The 24,046-nt window shown below is 39.8% G+C and overlaps 4 protein-coding genes across 5 annotated transcripts; 1 reads left to right on the top strand and 3 right to left on the bottom strand.

Annotated features, from left to right (window-relative positions):
• The first annotated feature begins 295 nt into the window (after nt 1-295).
• LOC135162210 (acyl-protein thioesterase 1) lies at nt 296-3,458 on the top strand. The gene is made up of 7 exons (XM_064120420.1): nt 296-529; nt 853-884; nt 958-1,023; nt 1,087-1,134; nt 1,718-1,964; nt 2,048-2,212; nt 2,581-3,458. Exons 1-7 carry the CDS (start codon nt 482-484, stop codon nt 2,626-2,628), a joined length of 654 nt encoding a protein of 217 aa, XP_063976490.1. The 5' UTR covers nt 296-481; the 3' UTR covers nt 2,629-3,458.
• An 11,906-nt stretch (nt 3,459-15,364) lies between these two features.
• On the bottom strand, nt 15,365-18,429 carry LOC135161998 (uncharacterized). Of its 2 annotated transcripts, none has more exons than XM_064120037.1 (2): nt 16,771-18,429; nt 15,365-16,671 (listed from the first exon to the last, which is right to left on the bottom strand). In XM_064120037.1, exons 1-2 carry the CDS (start codon nt 16,996-16,998, stop codon nt 16,252-16,254), a joined length of 648 nt encoding a protein of 215 aa, XP_063976107.1. In that variant the 5' UTR covers nt 16,999-18,429; the 3' UTR covers nt 15,365-16,251. The 2 variants fall into 2 exon arrangements, with proteins under 2 accessions (XP_063976107.1, XP_063976104.1); XM_064120034.1 differs by having other exon boundaries at nt 15,368-16,698; nt 16,771-17,943.
• A 150-nt stretch (nt 18,430-18,579) lies between these two features.
• LOC135161997 (venom acid phosphatase Acph-1-like) lies at nt 18,580-21,258 on the bottom strand. Its single transcript, XM_064120033.1, has 4 exons — nt 21,012-21,258; nt 20,013-20,429; nt 19,125-19,457; nt 18,580-19,044 (listed from the first exon to the last, which is right to left on the bottom strand). Exons 1-4 carry the CDS (start codon nt 21,207-21,209, stop codon nt 18,874-18,876), a joined length of 1,119 nt encoding a protein of 372 aa, XP_063976103.1. The 5' UTR covers nt 21,210-21,258; the 3' UTR covers nt 18,580-18,873.
• Nucleotides 21,259-22,358: 1,100 nt separating this feature from the next.
• On the bottom strand, nt 22,359-22,895 carry LOC135162144 (venom acid phosphatase Acph-1-like). Its single transcript, XM_064120314.1, has 2 exons — nt 22,599-22,895; nt 22,359-22,517 (listed from the first exon to the last, which is right to left on the bottom strand). Exons 1-2 carry the CDS (start codon nt 22,893-22,895, stop codon nt 22,359-22,361), a joined length of 456 nt encoding a protein of 151 aa, XP_063976384.1.
• Between the last annotated feature and the right edge of the window lie 1,151 nt (nt 22,896-24,046).

The following is a 24,046-nucleotide window of genomic DNA, read 5'->3' as shown; positions in this document are numbered from 1 at the left end:
CCCGCTTGGCCGATATGCAGATACCACAGTAGGACTCGTGGCGCCCCGTCTCTTCGGGGGTGAAATCACGTCGGTAACGTGGAGAAACTGGCGTCACTCAAACCCCCAGAACTGAGCCTCTATTTTGGTCTATCCTCTTTGGATCCAACTGTCGAGACAAAAATGTGGCTGTACATGTGAACCCAGCGCCACATGTACAGCTTACCATTTGCAAAAGTACGAACGGAGCACCCCCACAGCCCTCACAGATTCGATTAAAAAAATGAACAGCGATGGCGGTGATGCTAAGTGGTGGGGATTTCTAGGGTCCCCATCAGTAGCATCGCCGAACGCGCTCCACCGATATCATTCCTTCCACATTCACTCTTCAGTATTTACAAATTTTGTTTTTTTGACAAAATCATCCAGTTGCTTCCCACGGCTGACTGCACAGATACTGACAATAGGTGACTTATTGATTCATTAAACTACTAGAATCGCGATGGCAAGTCCTGTGGTGATAGCTGCTACAGCCCGGCACACCGCAACAGTGAGTAAATACTGGAATTTCTCATGGGAAATATGTGCATTGGTTTTGGTTAAGCGTTGATATCTTCAGTTGGCTCATTTATTTAATTCTTCTGACGCAGATACAATATTTTCCAATTCACTGGTCCCGGGATCAACGATTTATCGATTAATATCCATCCTTTACATGTGTAATTTGATTAGAGATAAAAGTGACCCAGTTCACCCTGTGATTGCAGATTATAGAATGGGAACTAGATTTTTTATATTCACGTCTTAAGGGTGTGAATAATTTCGGAATACTAATGCTTGGTTTTTTCTTTCCATTTCCCTGGATTGTTTTAGCTGATTTTCTTTCATGGCCTCGGTGACACTGGGTAAGAATTAATTGATGAACTTATTTGTAGTCACCAATTTGCAAATCAATTGATAATTGTAATTAATTAACAGGCATGGATGGGCAAGCGCTATGGGCTCGATTCGCTCGCCACATATGAAAGTCATTTGTCCCACTGCGTAAGTTATGCACCGGGTGTTTGTGCAAGTTAAGGAATTTTATTATTGATTATTCATTTGCAGACCTACCATGCCTGTTACCTTGAATACTGGATTCCGAATGCCATCTTGGTAAGTAAAATTCAATTTTCTTTTCTTTTTGGTTTTTAGAGAAGAATGAGTGACACCTTTAAGGAGTTATGACGAAATCAGAAGTTAAAATAGCTCAAGGTTTCTTTTATCTGAATTAAGTCGATCAGCTTAAATTCAGGATTTAGATAGAATATAAAACACTCGTAAATTTATTCAATCGATATTTAGACTTTAGAATTCCCGCTTTGGAAATGTTGAAGTTAAACTTTCTCTATTTCTCACAGACGTTAGGATATTGGCGAAAAATTAACGTTGAAAATGATTCGATTTATCATTTCATGGATTAATTCATGAGGACTAGTGATATTTTGGATTATATATTTTTTTGCGAAAAATTTTCCGAGCTTTTCCCTCGATTTTGATGCGTTCACCAAAAACTGACGTTAACAATTACTCATTTATTTTATTTATAACAACTATAGTTATCACAACTACCAAAGACCTCAATGACTAAGAAATCGCAGAAGGGATTGATGACAAAAATGAAAACGTCAATTTGCTAAACGTGCCGAGCGATAATTCTCGAATCATCAGCAACTTCAGGTCTCGTGTAATTTTGCAGGTTTGATCTTCGATCCTTGGATGCGACAGGCCCCGAGGATGAGGAAGGAATAATACGAGCTGCTGCAGCCGTTCACGCAATGATCGAGGAGGAGGTTTCTGCTGGCATTCCAACAGAACGAATTGTCCTCGGTGGATTTAGTCAAGGTGGCGCACTGGCCCTGTACAGTGCCCTTACATACAACAAGCCCCTGGCAGGAGTAGTGGCTCTGTCTGCCTGGCTTCCCCTCCACCAAAAATTCCCAGCTGTAAGCCATCGTCATTTGTGCCAGTTGTTTTATAATTTTAATCATCCATTTTTCTGCTTCATTTGACATTCTGTTTTATTCAGATTGCAGTGGGAAATAAGGATACGCCAGTTCTCCAGTGTCATGGAGATTGCGATCCCATTGTGCCGTATAAGTGGGGACAAATGACGGCTTCACTCCTCAAGCAGTTCATGGGACGTACGGAGTTCAAGACGTACAGAGAAATGATGCATAGCTCATCTGAAGAGGTATTTCAACAGTTGAATTAATTTACTGGACATTCAATTGTTTTTGTGGATAAATTCTTAGAACATTAAACTATCTGGCATATTAGGAGATCACCCGAATCTGAACAATAAGTCCTTATCGATGTTTTTTAATAAAAAACCGTTGAAGAAAACAATGCAAATGATGTAAAGTAAATTGCTGCAAAAAAATAATTTTTTAAATTTCAATTGAAGGTCATGTTAGTTTCAAGAATTCAATAGACGAATAAACACGAAAAATAAATAGTCTCAGTTAAGAATGGATAGTTTAGTTTCATAGTCTTTATCGAAGTTCAAGTGATTAGGTCTGATTTATTCAACGTATACTACATAATTGTTTTCATTTTCAGGAAATGCGTGATATGAAGGCATTCATCGAGAAATATGTCAAGCCATAATGTAGATGAATATATTTGTACGAAGTACATATTGAACATAATCTATAATTATCTTTAGACATAAATAATGGCAGTATCAGCTAAACCAACAGCAATGAAGAAAAAAAACAATAATAATAAATATAGCGATAACGATAAACTAGTACTGAGGAGTTGATAAATAAAACCTCGAGATTTTGAGTGATTTTGGATGGAAATAGCGAGGGAATAAAGTGAGTCCAGTGAGGCAGAGTTATCTGTGCAAGTAAATTTCAATTGTGATTCTAGGTGACTCAAACTACTGTACAATCAATATAAATCGTATGAGAATACGATGTACGAATGATTATTTATATGTATATATAATTTTGTGGTCGTCTGCCTCGAACTACTTGACATTTTAATGCTTTTATCCTAGTGAATTTCGAGATTTAAAAAAATGTATAGTGAATTCAACGGCGTAATTAGTCGCATGCTATCTATGATAACACAAAAATTGAACCATATTTTAATTATATAACTTCGGCTTCCTACGAATACAGAATACAACTGTCGATTAGATCGTTAATTTCATCGAAGTCTTCGATATTTTCGGAATGAGATTTATATTGTTTTCATTTTAATTGAATTTTCTCTTGTCCATTTTTAGAGAAGTGAATTAGCAAGGGAAACTAATAAAGCAAAAAGAGTTTGATAATGATTTATCATGTATCTTTGTATTAATCGTAAATCCTCGATTGTCTTTGCGACATGTTAAGTAAAGAAAATCCACATTTACTGGGTTTAACAATGAAGAATTCGGTGATGTTAAAAATATGTCAAATGAAGAATAAACAAATTCAGACTGTCCAGTGCTTGGAATATTTACGCCTCGCTATTACCTGAAACTCAAGGGGAAATTTGAGGTTTTCCTTGCTTCAAACCTTTTACTTTGAATGAATATCATTATCGCGTCGAAATCCAACGAATATTTTACCTTTTAATAGGTAAAAAAAAGCAATTCTGTAGCAAAAATTGTCCTTGAAACTTCTTTATCTATACCACAGAAAAGACAGTTCCTATCCACCCTCTCCATTTCAAATAATATATTTTTTAACCATTTTAATGGAGTTTTATTCTCAATTTTCCTTCACTCAGAATACAAATTATTTAATTCAGTGAATTAAATCGTTTTTATCAAAATTCATCTCATTTAGTAAATTAAAAAAATTAATAACGAAATATTTTTTTTAATACGCTTCTATTGGCGCCAAGGGAGAAACTCAGTGGGCGGCACAGTTGATAGTTCTCGTTAAGAAATGATTTAGGGAGGTATCATCAGCAGAGATCGGATGGGTCTAAAATAGGTACAGCCGCAAAGAATGGTACAGGAAGTGGCGGGGGGGCTCCGTTCGTACCAGTGATGCCAGATGGGAATTCCCACACGCTTCCCACTCCTCTCGGTTAGTAGTGCGCAGCCTTTAGGGCGCAGTCGGCACGGCGCGACGTTTAAATATTTGATTCGGCTCGTTATTTCATTAGCGGGTCATTTTATACAGGACGAAAGGGCAATGAGGGGCCATGAGGAGAATGGCAAATTTCTGGAGGCCCACGAGGGTCACGAAGAAAAAGTCAAGCCTCATGAGGGTCATGAGGGGCAACGAGGGTGATAAGGGGAACGAGAACCACGAGGGCAACGAGGGGGATAAGGGGGACGAGGACGACGAGGGCAGCGAGGGGAAAGTCCAAATTCTCGTTCTCTTTCCCATATAGAAATCGAAAATATTTTGTGATTGAAGATGAAAATAAATTATGGAATATTCAATGGAGTTATAATTTTTAGGTCATTATAACTAAGAGTGTTATTGAATGATTCGCCAATTTCGGCATCATTTTTCAAATGACTCAAAATCCAACGCAAAAAAAAACAGGATTTTTGGTAATGAATTAAAAATTCCGAGTTGCCACCAAAATTTTAATCTGAATGTAAAACAAAAATTACAATTAACCTGAATTTTGCAACAGAATGAGCAATTTTGGTAAACGAGAGAATATTGCAAAATGTTATGAATTTATTACTCAATTTCAAAGATTTATTAACAGTGCTTCTATTACTATCGAATGTTATTGATGACTAGATAATTGAAAAACTAATAATGCGATCAATTTTATTTATTTCATTTATTTCTTTGATAGTTTTATTGGGCAATTTAATGTCTTCAATTTCATATATGGGCACTGAGCCTGGCATTAGGGGTGGGGACCCGAGGAGTGCGCGAGGGAGCTGCGCACGAAATTCCCACGCGTGGGATTTTTCCCCTCATCTGGCATCACTGGTTCGTACTTGCACAACTCTAAAAATGAACAACTGAACAGAAAATTTTCAAACTGTGAGAGCACCACTGTGCAGGGATTCAACTGTTGAGACAAAAATGTGGTTGTACATGTGGACCCAGCGCCACATGTACAGCTTAGCTTTTTGTCTCGACAGTTGAATCCCTGCACAGTGGTGCTCTCACAGTTTGAAAATTTTCTGTTCAGTTGTTCATTTTTAGAGTTGTGCAAGTACGAACGGAGCCCCCCCGAAGTGGCGGCCATTTTCCCCAGAAGTTTCGGGGGTAGGGCCATCTAGAATCACTGTAGGGAACTAAAAAAGAGAATTTCTTTACCTGTTGTGAAAATTACCGATCGGAGAAAGGAATGCGAATGTCCTCTATCATAATTTTGTTGTAACACAAAATTTTTATGTTTTATAGATGGCGATAGTAATCCAATAATCATCTTTCAACGTTCTGTCAAGGGATGCTCAACCTAAAATACTAACGAGAATGTGCATGGAAACTACATGCCCCGTTTTTTTCAAATAATTAATTAATTGTTAATTAATTAATTTATTGTATCGATGATGGTTATTCACTCTTTGAACTTAATCAGATATTTTTTTCGCAGGGCTCTATAATATTTCTTATTGTTACGATTAATTATATATAATCGAATGAACAACTATTTATTTATTATTTTGTTAAATTTTAAATTCCATCACCGGTAATTTAGGTTGGTCCAATTATATATAATTAACCGTAACAATAAGAAATATTATAGAGCACTGCGAAAAAAATATCTGATTAAGTTCAAAGAGTGAATAACCATCATCGATACAATAAATTAATTCATTAACAATTAATTAATTATTTGAAAAAAACGGGGCATATAGCTTCCATGCACATTCTCGTTAGTATTTTAGGTTGAGCATCCCTTGACAGAACGTTGAAAGAGCTCCGTCCTGTTAGCCCCCCATGTATGAATTTTCCCACTTTTCCGATTTTTCTCCGATTTATGGTCGTATGCTGGTGATTGATGGTTGATAAAAAATGTTTGCTGGTGATTACTTTTTTTTTAATTTAATTATAAAAATTTGTACCAAAAAAAAATCTGTTGACCCCCCCACTATACACTTTTGAAATTTTCTCACCACCAATAGTCGGGAAATCGTTTGCTGGCTATTGCTGGTCCATAGAAATCAACGTAATAAATAGTATTAAGGCCCGGATGAAGGGAATTTTTTGACAATTGGCGACTTTACGCCCTTCCACTCCGCGGTCAAACCCAGAAGCTTGATCTCGCGCGATGCCCTGTCGGGAGTGCGGGGGTGGGGGGATGTACGCAAAACTGCAATGTACTTTTCCCACCCTTACCAACCCTTTTCAAAATGATGTCATGGGGTCCTCAAATAAAAACTTCGACCCCCATATACACATATAAATTTTTACCCAATTTTCCCACCCTCATCACATAATTTCTAAGCCGACCGACGGGGTAAAAAAAAATGTCTCTACAAGGGTGGGTAAATCGACTCAGGGGGTGATTCTGAGTCGATCTGTACCTATAAAAATCCACCCCATTTTTCTACTCTCACTACCCTAGTTCAAAGATGGCCGAAGGAGTAAAAAAAAATGTCTCCACAGGATTTTTATAGGTACAAACTTGAAACAAACTCCGCTTTCGAGACGGTTTAATCCTAAACATGTGCTGAAATTTCAACAATGGACCGCGTTCATTTTCAGTCATAAAACTGTTTTTCTTTCGCCTGAGAGCGTTTTCCCTTTGATATAGTTTTCAGTCTCTGGACAACGGTCCTCTGTCTAAGACGTGTCTTCCTTGTGTTAATAAAGACTATTCTAAAAAGTATTTTCACTGTGTCTCAAATACTGTGCAACAAGTTAACATTAAAACAATAAAAATGCCACCAACGTGTAAAATTTCCGATGAAGAAGCACTCGCGATTCTGATGAAGTACGAAATTTATTTCCGATCAGGAGAGATTCCGATCTACTCACATAAGGTGTGGAAAGATCTTGAAAAAGAGAAAGACAATGCTTGGTCCCATCATAATTGGTACAATAAACTGAAACAACATAAAAAGCGTCAAAATAAAGCGGTTTTATGGTCGTTGCTCATGAAGAAATTGTCAGTTGAGTCAGTCCAAAACGAAACGCTGGACAGTACATTGGACTTATCATGGAAGACCATTGATATTCGATCAATTTGCTTTGATAGTCAATATCTATTTTTTTATTAATTAAAAACTTTTTCAAGCAAAAGTTAGCACCCCATTTTTTATTTTTCGATTGAAGGTCAAAAGTAACCTCGTCATTGGATTGAAAATTGTTTGTAGGTCATATATAGTCCATTGTCATTAGTCTATCAATCATCATTCATGGGCTATTAATTAATTAAAGAATATTATTCTGACGGAAGAGTGCGCATGCGGATGAGCACATGCGCTACAATATAAGAAAAATATCTACTCTTAAACAATAAATGATTTAGATTTAGATTCTACAAACGATTTCTTATTGATGACAGGAAGAGAATATTGTGATACTGTATTTTTCTGACCTGTCTCGGCTAATATAGTTCAAGGGGGGAGGGGGAACCTATGTCAAATGGTATTGAGAAAAATATATGATTCATAAGAAAGTATGGACTCTTAAACGATAATAATTATAGAGGCGGATTGTACAAACGATTTAGAATCGAATGAAAAAAAAAACTCAAAATAATTGATTTTTCAAAATTTCGTCGGCTAACTTCACGCATTATTTTGATTAATGAATTAAAGAAGAATAATCAACTCTTAAACGTTAAAAACGAAGGTACAATCACCTGCTAACGAACTACAAACGATTCTATAAGTTTTTTTGTTCAAAAATCGTTTTTTTGCGGCTAATAGGATACTGCTAAAAAATTCCCTTCATCCGGGCCTTAATACTATTTATTACGTTGATTTCTATGGACCAGCAATAGCCAGCAAACGATTTCCCGAATATTGGTGGTGAGAAAATTTCAAAAGTGTATAGTGGGGGGGTCAACAGATTTTTTTTTTGGTACAAATTTTTATAATTAAATTTTTAAAAAAGTAATCACCAGCAAACATTTTTTATCAACCATCAATCACCAGCATACGACCATAAATCGGAGAAAAATCGGAAAAGTGGGAAAATTCATACATGGGGGGCTAACGGGACGGAGCTCGTTGAAAGATGATTATTGGATTACTATCGCCATCTATAAAACATAAAAATTATGTGTTACAATAAAATTATGATAGAGGACACTCGCATTCTTTTCTCCGATCGGTAATTTTCACAACAGGTAAAGAAATTCTCTTTTTCAGTTCCCTACAGTGATTCTAGATGGCCCTACCCCCGAAACTTCTGGGGAAAATGGCCGCCACTTCCTGTACCATTCTTTGCGGCTGTACCTATTTTAGACCCATCCGTATTTTAGGATGAGCATCCTTCATCTTCTTCTTCTTCTAATTTTTGGTTGGCTCTGACTACAAGTCTTGCGGCCGTTGTTCCCAATGTAGGAACGTTACATGTGAATGGGTGGGAAGTGGTAAGGTAGGGAGTGAGGTAGTGTAGTTAGAAGGCGGGAAGGATTTGAAGTAGTGGTTAGACTGATTTGTGGATAGATTTTAAGTAGTTGTGAATGAGGAAGGCAACTTTGGTGCTTGGGTGAGAGATGAGCTTTAGGATGTTGAATGAGGAAATTTTTAACTTTTTCAAAACTTTCACAAAGGGGGTGCGTTCATTGGTATATAAGGGGCAGAACCAGAAAATATGTGATAGGGTTTCGGGAAGGTGACATTCACAGAGTGGAGAGTTGACTATATTTTTGCGGAAGAGGCTGTCGTTGAGGTTGAAATGGTTGGATCTCATTCTAGAGATTGAGGAGATTTGGGGTCTGTCAATACCTAAGGAGAGGAACCAGGGAGGGGGGGGGTGAAAATCTTTGTAGAAGTGTTTAAAGTAGAGGGAGCCTTTACGGATGCTTTGGGTTGTGAGGAGTTTGGCGGTTTTGGCTTTCAGGCTCCTCGAGAAAGATTCTCTGAAGTCAGAGTGGGGGATGCAGGTGTTGTGAAAGATGCCGTTGGTAATGGCCTCTTTGGCGTGACGATCAGCTAATTCATTGCCTGGGATTCCCGCGTGGGAGGGAATCCAGATGAGAGAGATGTGGTATCCATTGAGGGAGAGATTTGAGTAGAGTTCGAGGATTTCATAGACTATATGAGAGGAAGATATTTGGTATGAAAGATGGGATAGAGCTGTCAGAACGCTGAGGGAGTCTGAGAGGATAACGGAGTGTTCGATTTTAAGGGAATCAATGGTTTGGAGGGAAGTTAGTAAGGCTAGGGCTTCCGCTGTAAATATCGAGGCATAAGAAGTTATCTTATGTTTGATGATGATATCTTTGGAGGGGACAACAACTGCAAAGCCCACATAGGAGCCCTCACATGTTTTTGACCCATCAGTGTAAATTTGGGTGTGGAGGTCAAGGTTGTTTTTAGATAACTCATCAGACAGGGTGGCAGTTATGTTTTTGGCGTTCTTTAAAGAATGGCCAATGGAAGTGTTGATTAGAGGCGGGAAATTGATGAGAGAGAACGGAAATTGGTAAGGGGTAGCTAGGGAGTGGGAGTGAATTCGGTGCTTGTGATGTAGGAGTTTGGTGTACGAGCGATAAATGGGGAAATCGGTTTTGATGTTATGGATGTTGGAGTTTTTCCTAGAAAGGATCAAGTGTAGGGAGGCGAGCTTGTCGAGAGCAGGGTGGAGTGATTGGGAGAAACATTTAGCCATATACCTATTCGAAAGTTGGGAAATACGTAGATTTAGAGGGGATTCAGCAGCTTCAGCAAGGATAACGTTCGTGGGGGTAGAATTTCTAAGACCAATAGCAAAACGGAGAGCTTTGTATTGAAGCTTGTTGAGCTTGTCGAAATGAGAGAAGTTTGAGTACCGAAGGATGTGACTGCCATATTCTATGGAGCTCCGAATTAGACCTCTGTAGAAGGTGATGAGGTTATTGGGGTGTGCCCCATACCAGGTTTTTCTGAGGGATTTGATGAGTGAAATAACTTTGGTACATTTACTGGTTAAGGCTGAGATGTGAGGGGAGAAGGAGAACCGGAAATCTAAGGTGACCCCAAGAAATCTGGTGGTTTCTTTGGCTTGAATGAGGGTGTCGTTGATAGAGATGTGGTGGTCAGAAGGGATGAAGTGTTTTTTAGAAAAGATGATTAGGTGAGATTTTTCGGGGGAGATTTCAAGGTTTCTGTCAGATAGATGATTGGCTATGGAGTTGGTTGCTTCTTCTACAGATTCCAAACAAGAGGAGAGGTTGGAGTTGCGAGAAAAGATTACGAGGTCGTCGGCGAAGGCGATAGATTCAGCCTGGAACTGGTGGAGTTGGGGTAGGAAAGAAGTATAAATGTTAAATAGGATGGGGCTAAGGACTAGTCCTTGGCCTGTGCCTTTGTCCATAGGGTAGGGGCCGTTGAGCTCATCTTGCGTCACGAAGTAGAGTTGGCGGGAAGCTAGTAGGAAGTAGACGAAGTCAGCTAATTTTTGGGGAATTTCTATACGGGCTAGGTCATTGTATAGGGTGAGGGGGTTGACGTTGTCAAATGCTCCCTTTATGTCGATGAAGACACATGCAGTGAATTGGTTGGATGCGAAATCTGTAAGGATTTCGGTGCTTAAGATAGAGAGGTTGTCAGCGCAGGATCGGAATTTTCTGAAACCGAACTGATTATTGGGCAGGACATGTTCAGTTTCTAGCCACCACATGAGGCGGTTGGCTATTAATTTTTCGAGAAGTTTCAGGGTGCAGGAAGCAAGGGCTATGGGACGAAATTTGCCCGGGGTATTTTTGGGGAGGAGGAATACTAAGAATTTTCTCCATGAATCTGGAAATTGGCCGGAGTTAAGGAGGGAGTTGAAGATGTCTAGAAGACAGTTTTTGTAGGAGTTAGAGAGTTTTTTCAAAACAAAATAGTCGATTTTATCCAGGCCTGGAGAAGAGGTGCTTTTAGTGGCGGAGAGAGCATGTTTGAGTTCATGTGGGCTGAACTCTTTTTGAAGAAAGGGGTTGTTTTGGAAGGGGATGGCTGGAGGAAGTGGGGGGATATAGTTGGGCGGAAGTTTGGGACAGAAGTCGGAGATGAAACTCCGCATTTGATCGGCAGATCCATTGTCTTGATTAGGGATATTTGTGGGGGTGTATTCCTTGCGGTTTTTGAACCACTTGATTTTTTGCCGGACTAGGTTGATGGGGGTGTCTCTACTTAGGGATTCGCAAAATGTGGACCAGCCTTTTAATTTTTCTTTTCTGAGAGTGAGTTTGGTAAGGGCAGATTGGTTTTTCATCGCAATGTAGTGGTCTAGACAAATGACCTTTCTGAAAAGGGATGTGGCCTTCCTTCTGGGCGACGGCATGTGAGCAGTTTTCGTTCCACCAGGGAGCTGGGGGAGAGGGTCTGCGGTTACTTTGGTTGAAGTATTTAGACGAGTCTTTGGGTTTTGGAGACGAGGCTTGAATTGCTGACATAATGACATCAATTAGGGATTCGTATTTGAGTTGGGGGGACATGGAATTTGGGGTAATGTTAATGAGGTTTTCGTTAGCTTCAAGGTAGTCTTGGAAGGCATCCCAATCCACCTTGGAGTGGTTGATTTTATAGGAAAAACGTTTGAATTTGTCGGGAGGGACGTTCAGAAGAGTGGCAATGGGGTAGTGGTCGCTACCCATGTGGTCTTTAAGAACATGCCAAGAAGATTGGAGAGCTATATTGGAGGATGCAAGAGTGAGGTCAACGCATGAGGGGGGCGAGTTGGGGGGAGTGACTAGGGTGGGAGAACCATCGTTCAGGGGTAAGAGATTTGAGTTCGCAAGAGCATCTAGGAGTTCAGAGCCAGAGGGACAGGAATGGGACCTCAAGCCTCTGAGTGGGAGTTGAAGTCCCCAGCTATGATGGAAGCGTGGGCATTGGCGGATTTGGAGAAAAGTTGAGACCATTCTGAGGAGTGAACTGTGGCGTGAGGGTTTTTGTAAAGAGAGAAGATAGCTAGGGGTCCATCTCTGGAGGAGATATTAATGCCAATGACGTGGAGGTTTGGGGAGATGAGATTAAGGTTAGGAATTCGGGTGAAGCGTATAGATTCTTTGATCGCGATGGCAATGCCACCCCCCTGTTGGTTTAGAAGGTCATCTCTGTAGAGATAAAAGCCGCGGAGGGCGGTGTGAGGATGAGAGGGTTTGAGCCAGGTTTCAGAAAGGAGAATGATATCATAGTTGAAGGCAATATTTTGGAGGTCACCTAGCTTTGGTCGAAGACTGCGGGCATTCCATTGCAAGATTTTGAGTCCAGGACAGGCAGAATTAGTTGAGGTTGTGAAGTTCATAGTGTGGTGGATAATGAGGGGCGAGAGGTGTTGAAGGGTGACGTAGGGGCGGACAGGGAAGAGGAAGGAAGGTTTGGAGGGGGGGTGGTCTGGGAGGAGGGATGATATAGGTTGTTGATTAGGTTAGAGATGTTCGCGATTTTGTTGGTGAGGCCAAAGCTTTCAACTAAGGCAGCGAGTTTATGGAGGAAGAGATCGAGGAAGCTTCTAATTTGGTCAAGGACCTGAGAGAGGTCGGACGAGGGTAAGAGAGACGGTTGGTGAGAAGGGTATCTCATTTCTGAAGGAGGAGGAAGGTTGGAATAGTTAGCACCATTTGGAGAAATAAGGAGATGGGAATGGTTGGGGGAGGAAGAGTTGGAGATATGTGAGGTTCTTGAGGAGCTGCGGGGGGCTTTATGCATGAGCTTGCGGGAGTATTGGAGGTGCTTGTCACGAGACGAGTTTGACAAGGGTAGAGGGACGGGGTTTGAGTCTTTGCGCAGTGGAGTTGGAGGGATGGCAGGAGAGCGATGAGGCACAAGGTCGGAGTCAGGGAGATGACGAGGGGTGGGTTGGAGAGTGGTTGACATTGGTTGTGTGAGCGAGGAGGTGTGTGAGATTGGAGGGAAGTGATGAGGGGAGTTAGCAAAGTTAGAAGGTGAGGGGGCAGGTAAGTGCCCGGGGGGAGCATTTGGGAGATTGGAGGAGATAATGTGTCTAGCTTCAATATAGGAAATACCCCGTTGGGCGGCATATCTGTGTATGAGTCTTTGCCTGGCTAGTTGGGGGTAGTTGTTGTCGGTTGAGGGATGTCTCCCTTTGCAGTTGATGCAGAAAGGGTCCTGGTCAACTTTTGGACAAGGGGAGTTTGCGGGAAGGTTGTTGTGGTCCACTTTGCCAAAATGGTTGCAGGTTGTTTGGCGTCTACAGTGGGCTTTTGAGTGGCCGAAACGAAGGTAATTGGAGCATCTTTTGATTTGGGATGTGTAGGGGGAGACTTGGAGGCGAATGTTGTATAGAGATACATGGGTTGGGAGAGTCTGACCTTCGAACTTGATGAGTATGGAGGTAGAAGGGGACATGTGCCTGGTTCCATCGGAGAGGGATGTGAATCGGTTGCAACGGGAAATTTCTTTGATTGGGATATCGCTGATGAGGTCTGATTGAAGATCAGGGATGGAGATATTGAGGGGCACATCTTTAAGGGGTTATTCTCATGTGAGCACTTCAAAAAATCGATTTTTTTTTTTGATATTTTGACAGTAAAACCTATTGAAAACATGCTGTGAAAAATTCAGACCGAAATTCATAGTATTTGATAAGTTACAGCTCATAGTCGCCGACGTGTCGTAAGCGATTGTCTACCAGGCTTTCAACTTTAAACGCGTTTTTCTCGAATCATCATTTTCTGAAACGGTCAAGGTCCTACAAGAAAAAGTATTCAACCGATTGCTTTAAAATTTACATATGTTCTTCTACTCATTTATAGTTATCGTCCCTACCACAATTGTTTATTTTCGACAATATCTTCATATTTTTTTTAAACAATTTGTAACGAAAAAGAAGGAGATTTTCGTGATTTTTTTTTTGAAGTTCGATATTTTTTTTTGTTTTTAATGAAATTGATTATATTTGGTAGGGACGATAGCCTCCCTAGATAGATGAATGTTCATGAGAACTTTGGCTAGGTTGACTCCATGAATGTCAGGGGTGTTTGGGTTGGAGTAGTCGGCTTGGAAGAAGACCTCAAAGGATTGGTTTGAGGACTTGAGAGGGAAACAATTTTTCTGTAGTTCTTAGGATATGATGGGGCGTCGAGGTGTCCTCGTTGGGAGAATGGTAGGAGGGGCAGAGGACGAGGTTGAGGTTTCAGGATGAGGGGAGGAGGCTTCGTGAAGCTTTTTTTTCATGGATTTGGGGAGTTCGAAATCTGGTTCTTCGTCAGAGGATCTAGCTGTACGTTTGCCAAGAGCATTTTTTTCTGGGGTGCTCATCTCAGTGTCGTTAACAGGAGGTGATGAGGGATGAACAAGGGGGAGGTGATCGAATTTTGTGGTGAGAGTGCAGAGAAGTTATCAAGAGTGTTTTGGGAAATGGCGTTAAGAGTGAGGGGGGATATGTATCAAGGTAGGCCGAGCGTTGAGCAGCTTCGATAAGAAGTGAGTCGCTAGGATCATGTGGTGGAGAGGGCGAGGTTCGGTTAAGTTGAGGGGGAGATGGAGAGTTCTGGGGAAGGAATGGGTCGTTGAAGATTATATCGCGTTTTTTTAGTTGATGGCTGATGTCGTAGTTGTGCTCGTTGGTAACGTTGGTTGACTTGGTGTTGATTAAGATGGCCTTGGAGGCTGGGCGGTCCTCCATCTTGGAGCGGTAGCGTCACCTCGACGGGGACGCTGTTGAGGTTAGGGCGACACGTGGCCAAGCCACGTGCTACTTACGAGTTTAATTAGTATAGGCACTAATCGGTATGCAGATTCGGCGGCTTGATGTGATCTGCAAGATTTCGTCAGGATAGTAAAGTACGACACGGGAGGAAGCTACTACTGTGGTAGGAAAAACGAAAGTAGAGGCGCGCTGAGGAATACGTCCATACACGTCGGAGGCTGAAGGCCGAATCTCATGAGCATCCTTTGACAGAACGTTGAAAGATGATTTGTGGATTACTATCGCCATTTATAAAACATAAAAATTTTGTGTTACAACAAAATTATGATAGAGGACTTTCGCATTCCTTTCTTCGATCGGTAATTTTCACAACAAGTAAAGAAATTCTCTCTTTCAGTTTCCTACAGCGATTCTAGATGGCCCTACCCCCGAAACTGCTGGGGAAAATGGCCGCCACTTCCTGTACCATTGTTTGCGGATGTACCTAGTTTAGACCGTACCTAGTCATCCGCTAAGTTGCAGCAGCCCCCAGCAGCTTGAGCAAATACGTGACCACGAATGTGTCTCAACTCGCGAGGTGGCGTTAGTATCACCAGGGCGATCCATTTTCGAATATCAAATGTTAGGGAAGTAGGAAAAAACAATATAATTCGTAATATTGATAATAAAAGACGAAAGTAACAAATGTTTTAATCATTTTTATTAAACATAAAATGTGGCGAAAACAAATAAAAAAACAGGTTTCTTTTATACAGAACACATTGAGTGATGCTTTTTTTCAATACCACAATAGTCTTTTATCAATAATAAACGAATTACGACGTGCACCATTTCGATTGTTTTTTTTTGTATTGATTAGTTTTGATTTGACTCGCATTTAGACTAGTGCAATACTCTTGCATACGTCGCATTACAAAAAAATTGAATAATGTGCACTAACATTTCTGTACCGTGTTCAGTACATGGAAACGATACTCGCTTTGATTTTAATACATCAGTTATAATCAAGTCGAAAACATGTAAGGAGTCTCGGTGAATTTCAAAGAGACTTTCTAAATATAATATAAATTTATAAAAATGCGTATTAGGGTGATAATTATCAGTGTCTTTATTCCACTGCGTAAGCGAAGCTTCGGGTCTTCATTTTGAGCCACTGCTTCTTTCTGATAGGAGACAAAGGAATTTTCAATTTCTTTGGCTCTGTTTGCTTTTTCAATGTCTGGAGCCTTTTAGCCACAGTCCTTTTGGCCTTAAGACAGAAGTTACAGATTGTAGTTCCCTCCACAATCAAAAGACAGTGCGTGTGTCGCCAAACATTGCTTATGTCTCTCACTACTGTTTTGGAGTTTATTTTAGGAACGTCTTTCAGTTTACGAGAACCGGCGCAGACGTGAATTTTATCTAAATTGAATAATAGAGCCTCCACCTGCTGGACAGTGTGTAGTTTCTCATCCATACTCAGCCTCGACAAACTCACATTTTGATCGAGAATATATGCTTTCCCAACCATTTCTTGATTGATGATTATTCTTTTCGAAGCATATATCTTTTAATTATTGCCAAATTCAATGCAATGATTTTTTGAGGAGAAAGTGACATTTTCACTTTTCTGTGGCAGATATTCCACAGACCCATCAGCGGGAAGTTTAACCATTTCAGTTAAATTTTTCTGGTGAATCTGAGAAAGTTCGACTGTGGTAGATTGCCTGAACAAGTCGTCCAAAGAATGGTTGGAGGAGTTAATTGTTTCACTTTCTATTTCAAAATTAGAAGAACAAGCACTCAGAGGCCTTGCTTGTGACTCCATAGCCTCTGCATGATAAACACTCGAAACGTCAGATCTTGTCGAACAAGAACTCGAAGATCTGGTATGTTGCTTCGTAGCATGCAATTCCCAATTACTTGAGATATTCGAGATCACATCTGTGTCTACACCTGTCCACACGAATTGAGAAGGAATCGCGCCTTTCTGTAATCGAGCTATTTTATAAGGAATCTAGGAAAGAGAAATACTATTGTGAACTTTGTCAATGAAAATTAATTGATTAATTAGTTAATTAGGACTCACCTTCTGTACTATTGTTCCATCGATGGCATAAATGATTTTATGTCTCTCTATTTCACTTTCAAGAAAATGTTGATAACAAATTGGATCTCCTGACTTGAGCAAAGGCATTTTTGTGGCAAATTTCCATTCTTTCAAGCGTGCAAGATCTTTAGGAGTACTAAAACAAGGCCCTTTATCGGGGTTACTTGAATAGCCTACTGTACATCCAATGATCGTACACGATGGCATAATGTCACACAATTTTTCTTATTCATTTTATTTATTGAATTTTATTTATTCTGATTTTTTTATACTTCTATCAACTAAGTTGTTTGATCGCTCGGGGTTATGTCGGCTCCCAACCAAATGTAAACACGGTAAACACTCCCTGGTGACACATACGCCACCCCGCGGTTTAGTTCATACTTGAAGACAAGATCGGGCACGCCAATATTATATAGAGAAGTAGGAGAGTTACAGGGGGCTGGTTGCAGTGGGCTGCTTGAATCGAACCATATTGAGGTTAGAATCCCTGGGCACAGTTTCATCTCATTTTTCCCAGAAAAACCTCAACTACTAGTGTTCAATCAATGTTATTGCGCATAAAACAATTGTTGATAATTAATGATGAGCCGACGCGATGGCTGGGGCCCATCAGTGATTTCGAGTGGATTGTGATGTGATGACAAGTCACGTGAATTCGAGAGTCGATCGGTAAACAATAAATGGCCACGTGCGAGTGACTCGTAGACATTTACTTGGATTCGGAACATTTAATCCTTTGGAAGACACTCTTCGACTCTGGTTGAAGGCGTTGAAGAATCTCTGCGGTACAAAATGAGCAGATTTTCAAAGTGGATTGATATTTTATGGTTTTTTCTACTGCTTTGGGAATTATGATGACATTACTGGTGGCATAACCCTGGTACCAGATAGCCAAAATCCGACTTGCTGCCGTGTCACTGTCGACAAAAATTGCTGACCCACTGTTCTGGCACTGTCGACAGTGGCAAAATAGAAAGATCGACAGTACATCGACAGTAGTAAGCGGATTAATTTCGAGGGTCGTTTTTTGATGGGGCCCCATTAGACCTCTCTTACGAGCTAGGCTCGATGACTCAGAAGGGGTGGTAGACCCTTTTTTGAGAGATCCACGGTAGATGACACTACCGTGAATTTCGATGGACCAGTAGATGGCAGTAGGTTGGGGGATGGTGGGGAAAAAATCGGGGTCCGTTTTTCATTTAGCAAAATTATTACAAAAGTTATGAAACAGGGCTGCTAAATGAGTTAGATGAATAGAAAAAGAAAAACAGGATGACGAGGGAAGAACAATGGATGAGGAATCATTGGAAAAATCGCCAATACCCCTGCGTCCATCCGTTTACTCAAGCAGCCCGCCTGCAACTAACGCTCTGGTGTATCGACCGCCGGCGACCAGAACGTGGAGATTCGAAAAATTGACCCTACGTCATCTACTGGAAGGTTTTCAGACAAAAAGGTCACAAAGAAATAGTAGTAAAAGGCTTATGAGGGGCCTAAGGATGGACCCTTTGACAACGATACTTTTTTTTTATTCTCCCTCATAATCTCCCAACGAGAGCGCTGGCTATCTGGGGTATATCTTCAGTACACACTAATACATCAATCAAGCATTAAACAACAGAAATAATACAGTTCCTCATTTACTCTATAATTAACTATAAAAAAATTTTCCAACATATGTTTGTCCACACATATTTGATGAGAAAAAAAGTTTTTTGATTGCATTGGAAATTACCTTTGAAAATAATTACAGGAAAATGGGGTAACATAGAACATTTCCAGTAGTCACTGAATGAACTGATTTTTTAATTTCATAGGTTACAAACAATATCTCCAAATATAAAGAATTTATTCAAATTTATATCATCATATTTTTTGTAGATCTTCCTCCACTTTACAAACAAGACAAACATCAAAATCTCTACCACCCTTCCATGTACAGATTTGAGTTGCCTAATATCTTTTCATGATTTTACCGTAGAATTGATTTATGTCATTATCTTATTTACCTTTACTGAATTAACATACAAGCGTATCGAACCTGGCAGATCCGCTGTAAAATATTTGGAAAAACTGACATCAGTTTTTCTCTGTGCTATTGAGATCCGCACTGCAGGATAGTTGTTCCACATTCACACGTTGTATCCGGTTTTTCAACTTTAGTTTGAAATACCATAACGGACACTCATCGTATGACATCCACAGTTGTTCAGGTGGTTCCGTCGGAAATGTGCCATTCTGGTACATCACCTGAATTGAAAAAAAAACCATCTCATTGTCTAGATAATAATGATTCTTAATCATGTTATTTTTCTCCAATGACTACGAACCTTAACAATGAATTCTTCATCAATGTGGTGCAACTCCAACGCAACATAACTACCGTAATAAGGAACATGGGGCTCCCAATGAACATGTAGAGCTCTGATAAGTCCCATAATATTGATATCGTTACCTACTAGAATGGATAATCTACTCATTTCCACATCATTCAAGTAATTCTCTACATTGCGTAAGAACATGGCAAGCTGGATGCCTCCATTGTATCGAATGATGTCATCCGTTGCAGACTGCATACCATATTCGCACAGTACGAGTGCTTGCAATAATCCGTCAGGGTATACATCTTTGATGCACTCATCTATGGGAATGCCAACCTGTTCCTAAAAGTATTTTAGTATATTTTATTTTAGGGTGTCATTCATGATCAAGCTGTGAGTTTTTGGGTTAAGTCGACTATGCTAGCTATTCTCGGCGAAATTTTCACCCCAGCTAGTACCACCAAGAGCCTGGTGCCTCTAGCATTTTCATTTGGATTATGGTCTTTTATATCAATATACAGGGTGTCCCAGAATTGCGCGTCCAAACTTTAAACTTAAGTTGGGGGTGAAATTCTGGATCGAAAAGTCCTGAGCGACTTTTTGATCAGACGCACCCTCTTCAACTTATTCAGGGTTGAAGTTGACGAATCAGGGGCGTGGAATACCCGGTCGCACGACGGTGAGGAAAACATACGAGTGTGGTGGTGTCCCCACCATACCGTACTACTTCCCTGCGGCGGCAGAAAGAGATGACAGGCGGCGGCGGGTAAGAGGAAGGGGAGGGAAATTAAAAAAATGAAGGTGTGAATGAATTAAAAAAATAAGGTAACGCGACTATGAAATGATGAATTACATATGAATTAATTAAAGATGGTAGTTAATGAAAAAGTTTCAAACCATAGCACGAATTTGACGATACAGAAATCCGCTTCGAAAGTTCCAGAAAAAATTACTACCAGTGCATTCTTCAAAGTATTGCTGATATAATTCTGTGAAGTTCTTCCAGTCTTCAACCAATTCGGAATGCTGGACGGCTACTTTGGACAAAATAGGTTGACATTTAAGCCAGCCAATGAATAATGGATCCACTTCCAATTGAACTACATTGAACCAAGAATTGTTTTTGAACGTCATGTTGGCGATCTCTTGATCGGTTGGAACGTAATCTGGGACCAGTCCCTGTGCTAATTGCATCGCTGATTGAATTGATACCTTTGTTTTCTCCGGACGGAAATAAATTTTCTTAGCATCAATTAAATTTTTATACGCCTCACGCAGGGATGCCCCTAATTCGCGTGCCTTTTTTTCCCCAAGCTGTAACAAAAAGTGAAATTAATTTCTTGTGCATTTGATTTCCTCCTTGATAAATGGTGTCATACACGGTGTTTCGTTTAAGCTAATTTTTATGGTGCAATGTTGGGTCTAAAATTTCAATTTCATGGGGACACGACATTTAGGCCCAGAATAACCCTCCCCTCTCTATACATCCAAAAAAAAAAATCCCAATTCACAGAACATGTGAAGTTTTGTCTTGGAACTAAGAAATATTTTTTGGATTATTTTTTCTAAATGGGATCATTTGAAGAGGAAGAAACTTGGATCAAATTAATCATTGTTTTCTTATCCTGGGCCTAAATATATGGGAGTCCTGTTCCATTTTGCTCTGCTATGTACCTCTACCAACTTTTTCAAGTTCCACTTCGATCAACTACAGACTTGCTCCACCCAGTGAACTAGGAATTCTTAACTCTATGGTAAAAAAAAAATTGCTCGGTAGAATAGAGGTTTAGAAAATTTTTGCCCTGGATTAGTTATTTGAATATAAAAGTGGAAACTGCGTTGGTATAGAATAAAACCGATAGTTCAAAAACACAGTTACTAATAATTGCTTCATACTTTCGTCAATCTGTTGGATCCTTCTGGTATGTAGGACTTATTGATTTTTGATAGCAAAGGAAACTTAGCTTGTACACTAAGTCGACTTGGAGTAGACTCTGCGTGATGTACAAGAATTTGAGCTAGCAAAAGTTCTGCATGGGAAAACTTTAATTGTAGGATGAAAAAAACTACTGTCCATGCGTAATCGAGCTTCATCGTTACAAACTTGTTGATTTACGGGGAAAGTACAGAAAACTGATGGACTGATGGTAGCGCAACTGGTTTAAATAGTGTAGACAAGAAATTCTGAGCGATAAAGCGCCATTGTATTATGACACTATTAAATTTAGGAATTTCTCATTTTTGTCGCTTCCGTTTTCTAATAAAACGTATATGATATGGCGAAATGATGAAAAATACATTTACATTTCCAATCGATTGTTGTGCATGAAAACATCAATAACATGTTATCTCGTGAAGCAATAATAACTGTTTTGTCGGATTCCAAAATAATGACGACAACTTTGCTACATGTTACTCGTAATCTTTATTTATGCGACAAAAATCATTATCCGAATGGGTATTGGTCTGAATATTCAGAGGCCTTCAATTTAATTCCTTGAGGGTATTGGCAAGTCAAAGGGGTTTTTCTCTTAGTTAGGATATCGGCACTCTGAGGTGAGAGGGAGACGTGACATCAGGGTGTTAATAGAAATACGTGGATAATTGCAGAAAGGCTCGGAGGAGTATTAGGGAAAACTCCAGGGAACGAGTATTATTTTGTGCGAGGTCCGCAATTAACAACTTTCGTTAAGACAAATGTAGAGGCACATAGAAGGGGAGGCTCTTAATTATTAGTATTGATAAATAATATTATTATTTTGTAAAGAGGTGACTCATAATGATTACATAATCAAAAAGCGCCAAATCATACAGCAGTAAAGACAAAATCAAATTCCAATCTATATGTCGTGAGTCATCATTTCCCTCATCTATTTTTTAAAGTATTCCAGAAAGTAATAATTCTATGCCTCGGGGAAGTTTACAACTTCAAATAATCTTATCGTATTGTATTCCACGTGTAACTGCAAATTCCATAAAATCTCTTGACGTAAAGAAGATGAATAAAATTGATTCTTGAAAATAATTTCCGATTTCTCATGGACAGATCTCGTATATTTTTTGTGTGTCCTTTTTATGTAATTTATTATGATTTTTCAAGTATATCTTCAAAACCACTTATAAATAATATATGAGAAAACAAGAGAATAAGATTTTTTTCTAGGTATTTTTTCGATTCAATTGTTTTTCCTTCCAAAATACACATTGGTTCACGGATTCGTAAATTGACAAAGAATCTATGGACTATCGGCGGCAATCAAGCCGACTAAAGCTCTCTAGCTGCATGCAATCATTAAAAATGCTCTCAAATGTAAATAATGGACAGTCCGGGGTGGCCGAACACTCAGGAATTACCCGAGGTACAGGTGGTTCCCTGGAAGACGTGCCTTTGTGATACACAACCTAAATGTAAAAATAAAATCGTCATATCATCGAAAAAAAATGGTATTCGCCTCGTCTCATTGTCATAAAATATCTGCCAACCCTGACTATCAATTTTCTATTGATTGCGTGCAGTTCTAATGCAATGTAGCTACCGTAATCGGGAATATGGTGTTGGTCATAAACATCTAGAGCTTTGAGAAGTCCGACCATGTGGATATCGTCACCAACAAAAATGAATAGTTTCCTATTGTCCACATAATCTAAGTAATTGCTGACTAAACGCAGGAAAAGTCCGCTGTGGGCACCTCCATTCAGACGGATGTCATAGGTCGACTGAGCCTCATACTCCTCCATCATGAGTTTCTGCAACAGCCCATCGTGATACGCGTACTTCATTCAGGGCTCTAGGGGAATGCCAGCGCTCTCCTAAAAGAATCCAATGGTATTTTACGTGAATTATGAATGTAGACGATGATGCGGTATTTTGAAAATAATCAAAATCCGAAATATCGATTATTTTTTGGGCGAAGTGTTGGGCTATTATCCAAATATCGGTCTATGGAACTTGTAGAAATTTGACCAAATTTTTACTGAAGCCTTTTCCTCAATCAAACATGAATTCAGAAGCGAAGTAGTAAATCGAATGATCTCCCGACTGCGAGACAAGTCAATTATCTCCTTTTGGTGTTTCGCTACTCAATTTTAAGGAAATTGTATTCATTATTATTATTACTATTCGCCGGAAACATTTGTGTAGTGTTTGAATCGTGTCGGAAACAGAGGAAAAATTTAGAATTCCTTTTAGTTGAATATAAAGGGATAAAAATTAAGAAAAAAGTCGAACCCTCGCGTGCAGATGACGGTACAGAATTCCACTTTGAAGGGTCCCGAACACATTGCTTCCTGTATGATTTAACAGATATCCGTACGGGGAATCTAAGGGTTCAGTAATCATATCGCCATATCGCTCGAATCCATCGTGAGCGAAAAATTGAGAAAAGTTTTGACAGTGGAACCAGCCCATGTATATCGGATCCATTCGGAGGATAGCTATATCGAACCATGGGTTGCTTTTGAATTTCCCATGGGCGACATCTTCGTTGGGAACGTATTCAGGTACAAGCCCATGTGCAATTAGAGAGGATATATCAATTGCCTCCTCGGTGCACTCTGGGCGCATATAAATTTTCGTATTGCCATACAAATTCCCATAGGCCTCACGTAAAGAGACTCCTAATTTATCAGCATTCACTCTTCCTTTCTGCAAAAAAACCCATCACTTTCTGTTTTGATGATAGTGATGATCAAAATAGGCATTCAGAAAAGACTGCATTGAAGATTTTGGAATGTTTATCTGGATGCGTAAATATCGACTGTCGAAGTCTGCAACATTTAACGGCTCTAGGGTTGGAAACTAAGGGGCATAACCTTTTCCACATTCCACATTTATAAATTAGGTCACACGGAGACATATTGTTCAATAAAAGTAACGCAAAAGTTCTATAATTATCGTGTGAAATGGTCTGATGTGAATTAGGAAGGCTCCA

This window comes from Diachasmimorpha longicaudata, chromosome 5 (genome assembly GCF_034640455.1).
Source record: "Diachasmimorpha longicaudata isolate KC_UGA_2023 chromosome 5, iyDiaLong2, whole genome shotgun sequence".
NCBI lineage: Eukaryota > Metazoa > Arthropoda > Insecta > Hymenoptera > Braconidae > Diachasmimorpha > Diachasmimorpha longicaudata.
The sequence above is the reverse complement of the archived record's forward strand: the minus strand, read 5'-3'. Positions and strand labels throughout refer to the sequence as shown.